A 13,020-nucleotide genomic window follows, 5' to 3' on the forward strand; every position below is an offset into this window, starting at 1 on the left:
TCATCCTCGGTCACCCCCTTCTCTCCCACCTTCAATCTTTCCCAGCATCAGGGTCTCTTCCAATGAGTCAGTTCTTCGCATCAGGTGGCCAAAGTATTGGAGTTTCAGCTTCAACATCAGTCCTTGCAATGAATATTTAGAACTGATTTCCTTTAGGATGGACTGGCTGGATCTCCTTGGAGTCCAAGGGACTCTCAAGAGTCTTCTCCAACACCACAGTTCAAAAGCATCAATTCCTCGGCACTCAGCTTTCTTTATAGTCCAATTCTCACATCCATACATGACTACTGTCAAGAATTGAAATAAATAAAGTTATATTTTAAAAAAAACCATAGCTTTGACTAGACAGACCTTTGTTGGCAAAGTAATGTCTCTGCTTTTTAATATGCTGTCTAGGTTGGTCATAACTTTTATTCCAAGGAGCAAGTATCTTTTAATCTCATGGCTGCAGTCACCATCTGCAGTGATTTTGGAGCTCTAGAAAATAAAGTATATCACTGTTTCCATTGTTTCCTCATCTATTTGCCATGAACTGATGGGACCGGATGCCATGATCATAGTTTTCTGAAAAGGGGCTTCCCTGATAGCTCCATTGGTACATGGACAGGAAGAGGATAAAGAGAAAAGACTGAAGTTCTGGATCATCTGAGAGACCCCGGAGGAAGAATTCTGAGACACTTGTTAGATTTACAGATCTGTGCTGCTTGGACACCACTGGAAAAAGAGAGAGAGAGCTGGAAACAAAGGAAATAAGTAAATGGGTGTTGAGCACTGTGTCCATATTTTGGATCTGAGCAATTCATTTCTAAGATTGTACACCCCACTTCCTTCACCAATATTTCTCACTGTAAAAAATTCTATTTAGAATTGTTCCCTTAGTGGTTTCTGTGTTATTCACCTGTGTCTATACACTCTTACTTTCTTTTTTTGGGGGGGCGGGGGGGAGGGACTGGTTCTTTATTTCAAAAAGACATTTATCAATTTTCAGTATCAAAACAGTTACATTATTGGGTTTTTTTTCCTCCCAGTTGGTCCCCGAAGAGACCACACAGAAGGAGAGAACATTTTAAGCCAATTATGCTGCAGGATGCACACCTAACAGACCTCACTGAAACCTCATCAAAAAAGGGGGACTGGGTAGGGAAAGAAACTTGAAAAGCTCAGCACACTGCTAGCCCACAGACTGTACAGAACTCTCATAGGCAGAGGGGTGACCAGTGTGCCTCAACCCCAAAGAAGCAAAGTTCCAAAGTAATAGAAAAATTTTAAAGTTTTGTACATTCGCTTTTCAAGATTTCTCCAGCACTAACCGATACAAAGCACAATGAGATGGCACTTTTTAGAGACAGCAGCTTCAGACCCAGAAAAGGGTAATGAGATGAGTTTCATACGGCTAAATCAGTGGCAAAACATAATTTTCTTTCCTTTCTTTCAAGGAGGCAGAAGAGCAAATAAGTGGTCACTTCAACATAAGGGGCACATGGTCCATTCTGTGAGCAGTTGGGAACAGGGTAGAGCTGGGACAAGGATTTGGTCTCAGAGGTTTCACCATCTTAATTGTTTGGTCACTTCTGATGCAAAAAGAAAAAAATGGTTGTCCAAAGATGCCGTAAAGCTGAAAACCTGAACAGCACCTTTTTTTTTTTTTTTTTTGGCTAACTCCTCTTGGAATCATCTTTCTGGTTTGGCAGGTACTTTTTACAGAGCAATGAGGTTTCCCCAAATGGAGCCTTTCTCTGGGCTGCTAGGCTCTCAGTAAGGCAGACCCAAACCTTTTCCCTTTCTCTCTGGAGAAGGCAATATGTACTAAGCTGAAATGTTACCTTCCAAAAGTGAGAAAGGGATTAGACTGCTGCTTCAGAACTACAGAATTATCTGGAATGTTTTTTACAAATGGTTGTTACATCAACAACAAAAAAGGTAATTACAAAGTGTGTACATCACAACATGCTTTTAAAGACACTTTGCATTGTGCTCACATTCCCTTAATCGTTGTTCCCGAAGGTGGTCAGCCTCTAGCCCAACTGGAATCTCTGGGGAGAGGCAGAGACAGTTTGGCAAAAAGGACACAGGAGTAGGCGGGTGGAAGAGGTGGCAAAAGGAGAAAGCAGCCTTCCAGTTAAAGATCAGCCCTCAGTTTAAAGGTCAGCTTCGGGCAGGCTGGCCTCAGTGGAGTCGGGGTGAGAGGGAGGAGCAGCGGCAGGGCGGGACTGGGGTGCTCTACATCTCATTCAGGTCAAGCAGAGTCTGGTCCAGCATCCTTTGTGTACAGAGGTGCTCCTCTTTGGTGCATTTCAGTTTATCTTCCAAATCATCAATTGTCTTTTCCAGCTTGGCTACTGATCTCTCAGCAAACTCAGCACGGGTCTCTGCCTCCTTGAGTTTATCGGTAAGAATCTTTATCTCTTCCTCATATTTGTCTTCTTTTTGAGAGTACTTTTCTTCAGCAGCACTCAGACACTTCAGGTTCTGGTCCATCAGTCTGATTTGCTCATCCATCTCTCGGCAACGGGACTCTGCCAGCTCGGCTCGCTCCTCTGTGCGCTCCAAGTCTCCCTCAATAATCACCAACTTGCGAGCCACCTCTTCATACTTCCTGTCTGCCTCTTCTGCAATGTGCTTAGCTTCTTTGAGTTGGATTTCCTGGAGTTCCATTTTTTCTTCATCTTTTAAGGCTCGGTTTTCAATAACCTTCATACCTCTCTCGCTCTCATCAGCAGCTTTCTCAGCTTCCTCCAGCTTTTGCAGGGCAGTGGCCAGGCGCTCTTGAGCTCTGTCCAGCTCCTCTTCAACCAGCTGGATCCTACGGTTCAAGGAGGCCACCTCAGCCTCAGCCTGTTCTCGGGCCCGTCTTTCTCCCTCCACTTCCCGCTGGAGGCGCTCGGCCCTCTCCTCTGCATCATCGGCCTGCTGCTGCAGAACCTGGATCTTGCGCTTCACCGCCTCTATGGTGGTGATCCCGGCCATGGTCCCCACCCAGCTTCGGCTTGCCTTCGGGTTCCTGCCACACTCTTACTTTCTAAAACTTCATAGAAAAGTGAAACGGAGCAAGAATGTTAGAGGTAATACATCCATGATCTCAGTAAAATACCACCTACCTCTTTAGAGATAATATAGAATGAGAAATTCCCTTACCCTCTAAGAAAATATATGATTCAAAGTTAAAGAATTTAAGATATATATATTTATTTTATTCAAATACAATTCTAGATATTTCCTTCATTTAGAATATTTACAGATCTCTATGAAATGCAGGACTGTAGGAGGGCAGGAGGGCCTAGAGGAGCCATCCCACATTGAAGGTCAGGAAGGGCAGCGGGAGGAGATACCCTTCATCCAAGGTAAGGAGCAGCGGCTGTGCTTTGCTGGAGCAGCCGTGAAGAGATACCCCACACCCAAGGTAAGAGAAACCCAAGTAAGATGGTAGGTGTTGCAAGAGGGCATCAGAGGGCAGACACACTGAAACCATACTCACAGAAAACTAGTCATTCTAATCACACTAGGACCACAAAAGAAGACTCTACACCAGATGGTCAACACTGAAATCAGATTGGTTATATTCTCTGCAGCAAAAAATGGAGAAGCTCTGTACAGTCAACAAAAACAAGACCGGGAGCAGACTGTGGCTCAGATCATGAACTCTTTATTACCAAATTCAGACTGAAATTGAAGAAAGTAGGGAAAACTGCTAGACCATTCAGGTATGACCTAAATCAAATCCCTTAGGATTATACAGTGGAAGTGCGAAATATATTTAAGGGCCTACATCTGATAAATAGAGTGCCTGATGAACTATGGAATGAGGTTCATGACATTGTACAGGAGACAGGGATCAAGACCATCCCCATGGAAAAGAAGTGCACAAAAGCAAAATGGCTGTCTGGGGAGGCCTTACAAATAGCTGTGAAAAGAAGAGAGGTGAAAAGCAAAGGAGAAAAGGAAAGATATAAGCATCTGAATGCAGAGTTTCAAAGAATAGCAAGAAGAGATAAAAAAGCCTTCTTCAGCAATCAATGCAAAGAAATAGAGGAAAAGAACAGAATGGGAAAGACTAGAGATCTCTTCAAGAAAATTAGAGATACCAAGGGAACATTTCAGGCAAAGATGGGCTCAATAAAGGACAGAAATGGTATGGACCTAACAGAAGAAGAAGATATTAAGAAGAGATGGCAAGAATACACAGAAGAACTGACAAAAAAGATCTTCATGACCCGGATAATCACGGTGGTCTGATCACTCATCTAGAGCCAGACATCCTGGAATGTGAAGTCAAGTGGGCCTTAGAAAGCATCACTATGAACAAAGCTAGTGGAGGTGATGGCACTCCAGTTGAGCTATTTCAAATCCTGAAAGATGATGCTGTGAAAGTGCTGCACTCAATATGTCAGCAAATTTGGAAAACTCAGCAGTGGCCACAGGACTGGAAAAGGTCAGTTTTCATTCCAATCCCAAAGAAAGGCAATGCAAAAGAATGCTCAAACTACCGTACAATAGCACTCATCTCACATGCTAGTAAAATAATGCTCAAAATTCTCCAAGCCAGGCTTCAGCAATATGTGAACCATCAACTTCCTGATGTTCAAGCTGGTGTTAAAAAAGGCAGAGGAACCAGAGATCAAATTGCCAACATCCGCTGGATCATGGAAAAAGCAAGAGAGTTCCAGAAACACATCTATTTCTGCTTTATTGACTATGCCAAAGCCTTGACTGTGTGGATCACAATAAACTGTGGAAAATTCTGAAAGAGATGGGAATACCAGACCACCTGACCTGCCTCTTGAGAAATCTGTATGCAGGTCAGGAAGCAATAGTTAGAACTGGACATGGAACAACAGACTGGTTCCAAATAGGAAAAGGAGTACATCAAGGCTATATATTGTCACCCTGCTTATTTAACTTCTATGCAGAGTACCTCATGAGAAATGCTGGGCTGGAAGAAACACAAGCTGGAATCAAGATTGCAGGGAGAAATATCAATAACCTCAGATATGCAGATGACACCACCCTTATGGCAGAAAGTGAAGAGGAACTAAAAAGCCTCTTGATGAAAGTAAAAGAGGAGAGCGAAAAAGTAGGCTTAAAGCTCAACATTCAGAAAGCAAAGATCATGGCATCCGGTCTCATCACTTCATGGGAAATAGATGGGGAAACAGTGGAAACAGTGTCAGACTTTATTTTTTGGGGCTCCAAAATCAGTGCAGATGGTGACTGCAGCCATGAAATTAAAAGACGCTTGCTCCTTGGAAGAAAAGTTATGACCAACCTAGATAGTATATTCAAAAGCAGAGACATTACTTTGCCAACTAAGGTCCGTCTAGTCAAGGCTATGGTTTTCCCAGTGGTCATGTATGGATGTGAGAGTTGGACTGTGAAGAAGGCTGAGTGCTGAAGAATTGATACTTTTGAACTGTGGTGTTGTAGAAGACTCTTGAGAGTCCCTTGGACTGCAAGGAGATCCAACCAGTCCATTCTGAAGAAGATCAGCCCTGGGATTTGTTTGGAAGGAATGATGCTAAAGCTGAAACTCCAGTCCTTTGGCCACCTCATGCGAAGAGTTGACTCATTGGAAAAGACTTTGATGCTGGGAGGGATTGAGGGCAGGAGAAGAAGGGGATGACAGAGGATGAGATGGCTGAATGGCATCACTGACTCAATGGACGTGAGTCTGAGTGAACTCCAGGAGTTGGTGACGGACAGGGAGGCCTGGCGTGCTGCGATTCATGGGGTCACAAAGAGTCAGACATGACTGAGCGACTGAACTGAACTGATAATCTGAATTCTAAATTTAAAATGAATGTTCCTAACCAGGACACACTCTAATATGACATTCAGAGTTTCAGATAATCCTTTGTTTCTCTGTCTTCATTACTTCATGAAATAAGTGATTCCTCAAATATTAGGTTTATCTTTTTAAAATATTTTTTATTTATTTACTTATTTGTGACTGGTCTTAGTTGTGTGCACACAGGATCTTTGATCTCCCTTGCAGATAACGAATCTTTATTTGGGGGATGCGGGATCTAGTTCTTGGAGCAGGGATCGAACCAGTGTGCCCTGCATGAAGATTGCAGAGTCTTAGCCACTGGAACACTAGGGAAGTCCCCAGGGTTGTTTTCTTAAACGTCATTTAGTATAGACTTCATATCTTTGACTTTGCTAAGTAGCTTCAGTTGAGTCCGACTCTTTGTGGCCCTATGGACTGTAGCCCACCAGGCTTCCCTGTCCATAGGGTTCTCCAGGCAAGAGTACTGGAGTGGGTTGCCATGCTGTCATCCAGGGGATCTTCCTGACCCAGGGATGGGACCCACATCTCTTATGCTTCCTGCATTGGCAGGCAGGTTCTTTTACCACCAATGCCAGCTGGGAAACCACATCTTTGACTATGGTGGGCTTCAAATTTTGATCAGTATGGTTTAACTAAGCACTCATGATCGTACAGCATTGGTGACTACAAATATGGTGTTAGTGTACAGAGCACTCTCAATTTTTAAACAATAACAAAATTTAAGAATCCTTTCAAGTTTTTAAATTATATATAGGATTATTTGTTTCACTACTGTCTCAGTTAAATGTCTAATGTGAGAAACCAATGTACTATTTTTGGACTTTATTCTGTGCTGGCAGATAATACAACTTCATTGTCTTTTGATCAGTTTGCTGAAGTGATTGACAAAATTGCATATATTTGAGTTGCACCACATGAAGTTTTCTAAAGGTGTACGAAGTGATGATTTAATACAGAGACCTTGGGGATGGTTACAGTCAAGTTAATTAGCATACCTGTCACCTCACAGAGTTCCTATTTGTGTGTATAGAAACAGTTAAGTAGATCTCTCTTAGCAGATTTTAAGAAAACAACCAGAGTTATTAGCTGGGTTTTTTAAAACTTATTCATCTATCAATAGACACTTATCTGTATTTTCACGATTTCAAATGACAGCACAATGCAAGGAAATGCACATATCTCTTTGAGGTTCTGATTGATCTTGTTGGCATCTACCTTGAAGTGGGGTTGCTGCAGCCTATGGTAGATCTAGCTCAATTAGTTTCAGTTTTCAATTTTTAAGGAACCTCCATTCTGTTTTCTGTAATGACTGTACCAATATTCATTCTCACGGATCAGGTACAAGTTTTCCCTCAATTCCACATCCTCACCAACATTTGTTTTAAGTTTTTCTTTTAAAAGTCACCCAAAGAGATGTGAGTTGAACTTTAATTTAGCTATGGACTTGCATTTGCAATATTAACTCCTGGCAGGCTGCCGTCTATGGGTCGCACAGAGTCAGACACGACTGAAGTGACTTAGCATTAGCAGTGTGCCTTTTGGTATACCTGATGGTCTGGTTCTCCTGATCATAAACCCACCTGTTTGCAGATGAGGAGTTCAGCACCAGGGAAGGTCCCACAACGAGGTCAGGACCCAGTCTTCTTAGATCGATTAACAGATTTTCATGTGAACCCTTCCTGGTAAAGGAATCACAAGTCTCTCATTCTGCTGCCTGAAAGTAACTCAGCTTCATTATTTTAACAGGTTACATTCTGATTTAACTGAGAAAAATTTCTAAATAATATAATGTAAACACCTCTGGGCTATTTCCTGATCTCTAAAATTGTGATAATAATTGAATCTTCCTAATAGGATTATTGAAAGAAAGTCTTAAAAATCATTTATACTTCTTAAACAAGTGGTTTTCAGTTCCAGTTGGTCAATAATTTATGTGTTGCTTTTGCTGTTGTTCAGTCGCTAAGTCAGCTCCCACTCTTTGCAACCCCATGGACTGTAGCCTGCAAGGCTCCTTAGTCCATAGGGTTTTCCAGGCAAGAATACTGGAGTGGGTTGCCTTTTCCTTCTCCAAATTTACATGTGCCTTTTTTTTTTTTTTTTTTACTCATCATTTACGGTATTTATTCTTTTTTTTTTTTTTAATTTTAAAATCTTTAATTCTTACATGCATTCCCAAACATGAACCCCCCTCCCACCTCCCTCCCCATAACATCTTTCTGGGTCATCCCCATGCACCAGCCCCAAGCTTGTTGCATCCTGCGTCAGACATAGACTGGCGATTCGATTCAAATGATAGTATATATGTTAGAATGTCATTCTCCCAAATCATCCCACCCTCTCCCTCTCCCTCTGAGTCCAAAAGTCCGTTATACACATCTGTGTCTCTTTCCCTGTCTTGCATACAGGGTCGTCATTGCCATCTTCCTAAATTCCATATATATGTGTTAGTATACTGTATTGGTGTTTTTCTTTCTGGCTTACTTCACTCTGTATACATGTGCCTTTTAAAAAATATTCAGTTACCCCAGCCTCAGCCTAGAACCAATTTCAGGATCTACGTGTGAGTTAACTGGTCACCCTAATGTGAAGCTGGGCTAAACACTGCCAAAGAACATTGCCCAACACTTAGTAAAAGCTCCATTAGTATTATGAATTAATGCTATCATCAGTAACCCCTACCTATTTTTTAAATATAAACTTTTAATAACATTTGATTCAGATCTCATATTTCATAGAGATTTGAAATATTAACAATAAAATTTAACTTTTCTTTATCTCAACTCCATCTCTTTCCTCAGCATACAGGTCCCCAAAAGTAACCAGTGTCATGGAGTTGATGGGTATGTTTCCTTGTCAATGTTTTCATATCAGTATTCATTTATGTATCCATAATTAGCTTTTGTAAAATTTTCTCTAAACAGAATACTATCCATATTGCCCCTGAAATAGACTTGTTTACCACAATATTATGGTCAAGTCTATTTGCAAAGAACATTCAACTACTTCAAACATTTTCCTGACACACTTTATTACATAAGAAAAGACAACATTTTCACCAGTTCATAAATTTACCATTATAAAAATCATTATAAATTTGATAAATTTAAAATATGTATTTTAAATGCAATAATATATACTTTAATAGTTTATATATTAAATAAATATTTAACTTACATTATATATATTATATTTTTATTCATATCAGTTTATGCTTGTAACAATCCTATGAAAATTCTTGGACCTCTCTCTATATTATAAAAATGGAAATTTGCATATAATATGTGAGTGGGAATTGTTCAAGTTCTAACAATCACTTTCACTAATTAATGTCAGTAATAGCTTATATTTGTATCAGGGCTTTCCTGGTGGCTCAGATGGTAAAAGAATCCACCTGCAATGTGAGAGACCTATGTTCAATCCCTGGGTGGGGAAGATTCCCTGGAGAAGAGCGTGGTAACCCACTCCAGTTTTCTTGCCTGGAGAATCCCATGAAATAGGAGCCTGGTGGGCAACAGTTCATGGAGTCACAAAGGGTCAGACACAACTGAGCAACTAAGTAAAGCAGCACAGCATATTTGTTTCAAGGCAAAAATCATTTCTGTCAACTGCATCCTGTTTTATTAAGTACAATTTTTAAAAATCCTTGATGTCTGATTTTAATTTCATAATAGCTTCACATGGCATTTTTCTCTTGCATAGGAAATATTGTCAAACATAGATTCAAAACTGGACTGCAAAATGCATGACTATGCAATCAGTTCAGTTCAGTCACAGTCTTTTCTGACACTTTGCAACCTCATGGACTGCAGCACGCCAGGCCTCCCTGCGCATTACCAACACCCGGATCTTGCTCAAACTCATGTCCATCGAGTCAGTGATGACATCCAACCATCTCATCCTCTGTCGTCCCCTTCTCCTACCTTCAATCTTTCCCAGCATCAGGGTCTTTTCCAATGAGTCAGTTCTTCTTTGCATCAGGTGGCCAAAGTATTGGAGTTTCAGCTTCAGCATCAGTCCTTCCAAGGAATATTCAGGACTGATTTCCTTTAGGATTGACTAGTTGAATATCTTTGCAGTCCAAGGGACTCTCAAGAGTCCTCCCCAACACAGCAGTTCAAAAGCATCAATTCTTCAGTACAAAGCTTTCCTTATGGCCCAAATCTCACATCCAACATGACTACTGGAAAAACCATAGCTTTGACCAGATGGACCTTTGTGACTACATGGACTGAGTGACTAAGCACAGCACAGTACCCATCCCAGCTCCTCAGCAATCACTGTGGGAGGTGGCATATCACAGTTTTGGGAGCCCTCATTCACATTTGTGAGGTTCCCTGGTGGTCTAGTGCTAGGACTTGGCACTTTCACCACCACAGCCTGGGTTCGATTCCTGGTCTGGGAAGTCTTTTGGGGCATCCCAGGTGGCTCAGTGGTAAAGAATTCACCTGCCAGTGCAGGAGCCACAGAAGACATAGGTTCAACCCTTCAGTCAGGAAGATCCCCTGGAGAAGGAAATGGCAGCCCACTCCAGTATTCTTGCCTGGGAAATCCCATGAACAGAGGAGCCTGGCAGGCTACATTCCATGAGGTTGCAAAGAGTCAGACACAATTTAGACACTAAACAACAGCATTCACATTTTGGGGCCCGAAATCACTGATGGCTATGACATTTCTTATTTATTGATATGGCAGGAGATATTTTCATTACACGTGGGGAAGTCAATTTCTTATTCAATATATTTCATTAAATGTTTGTGCTTAGTCACTCAGTCGTGTCCAACTCTTTGCAAACCCATGGACTGCAGCCCAGCAGGCTCCTTTGTCCTTGGGGATTCTCCAGGCAAGGATACTGGAGTAGGTTGCCATGCTCTTCTCCAGGGGATCTTCCTGACCCAAGGATCAAATCCATGTCTCCCACATTTCAGGTGGATTATTTACCATCTGAGCCACCAGAGAAGCCCATTTCTGTGATCATAGATTGTCATCACCAAAGTTCCTTGCTCTCCTAACATTCTTCAGACCAGTGTAATGAAAAAGGTAACACAGAAACCGGGGGGGGGGGAGGGGGGTGGAAAAACAGTATAAAAACAAAGATGAACAAACAAAAATACTGGATTTGAGACACTCAGAAATATTGCTGAGGTACCAGGGCCTATGACCCCAATACTCAGCTATAAAATGGGACACATTGTTAGGGTCGACAAGGGGCTCATAGTGTATGGTTTAAAAAGGGCCCATTGTGGTGACCTGGCAAGCAAAGGATGAAGTCACAGTGGCTACATTGCCCTGGTGACACCCTGTTTTTTCCTTAAGACAGTATCCTGTTTTTCCCTCCTTGTGCCAGTTTCTCAAGACTACTTGACCACCCGACCATAAGGGCCCTCTGACTACATGAACACAAGACCCCAGCTGCATGCTAAAGATAAACTAAGCCCCTCCCCTTTCAGGGCACAATTTCCTGTCGATAGGGTATAAGAAGCGTTGGCTGTAAAGCGAGAGCACTGGTTTCTCTCTAAAGCCAGTCACTTTCTTTCTTCCTATAATAAATCTCTTTCTGCCTGAATGCCCAGCTAGCTCTCTTTAGATCTGACTCACCTTACACATTTAGGTCAGTTCTAATGACGTTGATGAACCCGAGCCTATCATACAGTTAAAGCAAGAGAAAGGCAAAACTGTATATTAATGCATATATATGAAATTTAGAAAGATGGTACTGACAATTCTACTTGAAGGTCAGCAAAGGAGACACAGACGTAAAGAACAGACTTTTGGATCAAATGTGAATATTTTATTTGTGAATTGCTAGAATCCAAAATATGGACACAGTGTTGCATGCCCATTTATTTGTTTCCTTTCTTTCAATCTTCTCTTCTTTTTCAAATGGTGTCAAAGCTATATGGAGCCACAGAATCTAACAAATGACTCAGAATTCTTCCTCATGGGACTCTCAGATGATCTAGAACTGCAGCCTTTGCTCTTTATCCTCTTCCTATCCATGTACCTTGTGACCATGCTTAGGAACCTGCTCATCTTCCTGGCTGTCACCTCTGACCCCCACCTCCACACTCCCATGACTTCTTCCTCTCCAACCTATCCTTGAATGACATCAGTTTCACCTCCACCACAATCCTGAAAATGATTCTGGACATTCAGACTCACAGCAGGGTCATCTCCTATGCAGGATGCCTGACACAGATGTCCTTTTTTATGTTTTTTGGGTGTTTGGATAGTCTCCCCCTGACTGTGATGGCCTATGACCAGTTTGTAGCCATCTGTCACCCTCTGCATTACTTGGTCATTATGAACACACGTCTCCGTGGTTCATTGGTTTGGTGTCACTTTGTCTCTTGGTTTCCCAGATGCACAATTCGATTGTGTTAAAACTCACCTGATTCAAAGATGTGGAAATTTCTCAAATCTTCTGTGACCCTTCTCAACTCTTCAACTTTGCATGTTCTGACACTTTCACCGATAACACAGTCATGTATTTTGGTGCCATCTCTGGATTTCTCCCTATCTCAGGGATCTTTTTCTTATTATAAAATTGTTTCCTCTATCTTAAGGGTCCCTTCATCAGATAGGAGGAATAAATCTTTCTCCACCTGTGGCTCTCACCTGGCAGTTGTTTGCTTATTTTATGAAACAGGTCTTGGTGTGTACCTCAGCTCAGCTATCTCACAGTCTTGCAGGAAGGATACAGCAGCCTCAATGATGTACACTGTGGTTACCCCCATGCTGAACCCCTTCATCTACAATGTGAAGAACAGAGATGTCAAAAGGGTCATGTGGAGGTTTGTCAGCAAAACAATCTGTTTCTAAAAAATGTTTTGTTTGGTTTTTTTTTAGTGTATGGGATATGGAATACTGATCTTTATTTTTTTAATTAATTTATTTATTTTAATTGGAGGCTAATTACTTTACAATATTGTAGTGGTTTCTTCATACCTTGACATGAATCAGCCATGGGTGTACATGTGTCCCCCATTCTGAGCCCCCCTGCCACTTCTCTCCCCATCCCATCCCTCAGAGTCATCCCAGTGCACTGGCCCTGAGCACCCTGTCTCATGCATCGAACCTGGACTGGTGATCTATTTCACATATGATAATATATATGTTTCAATGCTATTCTCTCAAATCATCCCACCCTTGCCTTCTCCCACAGAGTTCAAAAGTCTATTTTTTACATCTGTGTCTCTTTCACTGTCTCACATATAGGGTCATTGTCACCATCTTTC

General features: G+C 41.7%; 1 protein-coding gene and 1 pseudogene across 2 annotated transcripts; one reads left to right on the plus strand and one right to left on the minus strand.

Moving 5' to 3' along the window:
• Positions 1-1,635: 1,635 nt before the first annotated feature.
• Positions 1,636-7,901, minus strand: LOC138440903 (tropomyosin alpha-3 chain). 2 transcript variants are annotated; one of them, XM_069590985.1, is made up of 2 exons: positions 7,366-7,901; positions 1,636-3,025 (listed from the first exon to the last, which is right to left on the minus strand). In XM_069590985.1, exon 2 carries the CDS (start codon positions 2,965-2,967, stop codon positions 2,221-2,223), a length of 747 nt encoding a protein of 248 aa, XP_069447086.1. In that variant the 5' UTR covers positions 2,968-3,025; positions 7,366-7,901; the 3' UTR covers positions 1,636-2,220. The 2 variants fall into 2 exon arrangements, with proteins under 2 accessions (XP_069447086.1, XP_069447087.1); XM_069590986.1 differs by lacking the exon at positions 7,366-7,901 and having other exon boundaries at positions 2,123-2,701; positions 2,836-2,986.
• A 3,780-nt stretch (positions 7,902-11,681) lies between these two features.
• On the plus strand, positions 11,682-12,604 carry LOC138440592 (olfactory receptor 7E178-like; annotated as a pseudogene).
• The last annotated feature ends 416 nt before the right edge of the window (positions 12,605-13,020 follow it).

Source organism: Ovis canadensis, chromosome 5 (genome assembly GCF_042477335.2).
Source record: "Ovis canadensis isolate MfBH-ARS-UI-01 breed Bighorn chromosome 5, ARS-UI_OviCan_v2, whole genome shotgun sequence".
NCBI lineage: Eukaryota > Metazoa > Chordata > Mammalia > Artiodactyla > Bovidae > Ovis > Ovis canadensis.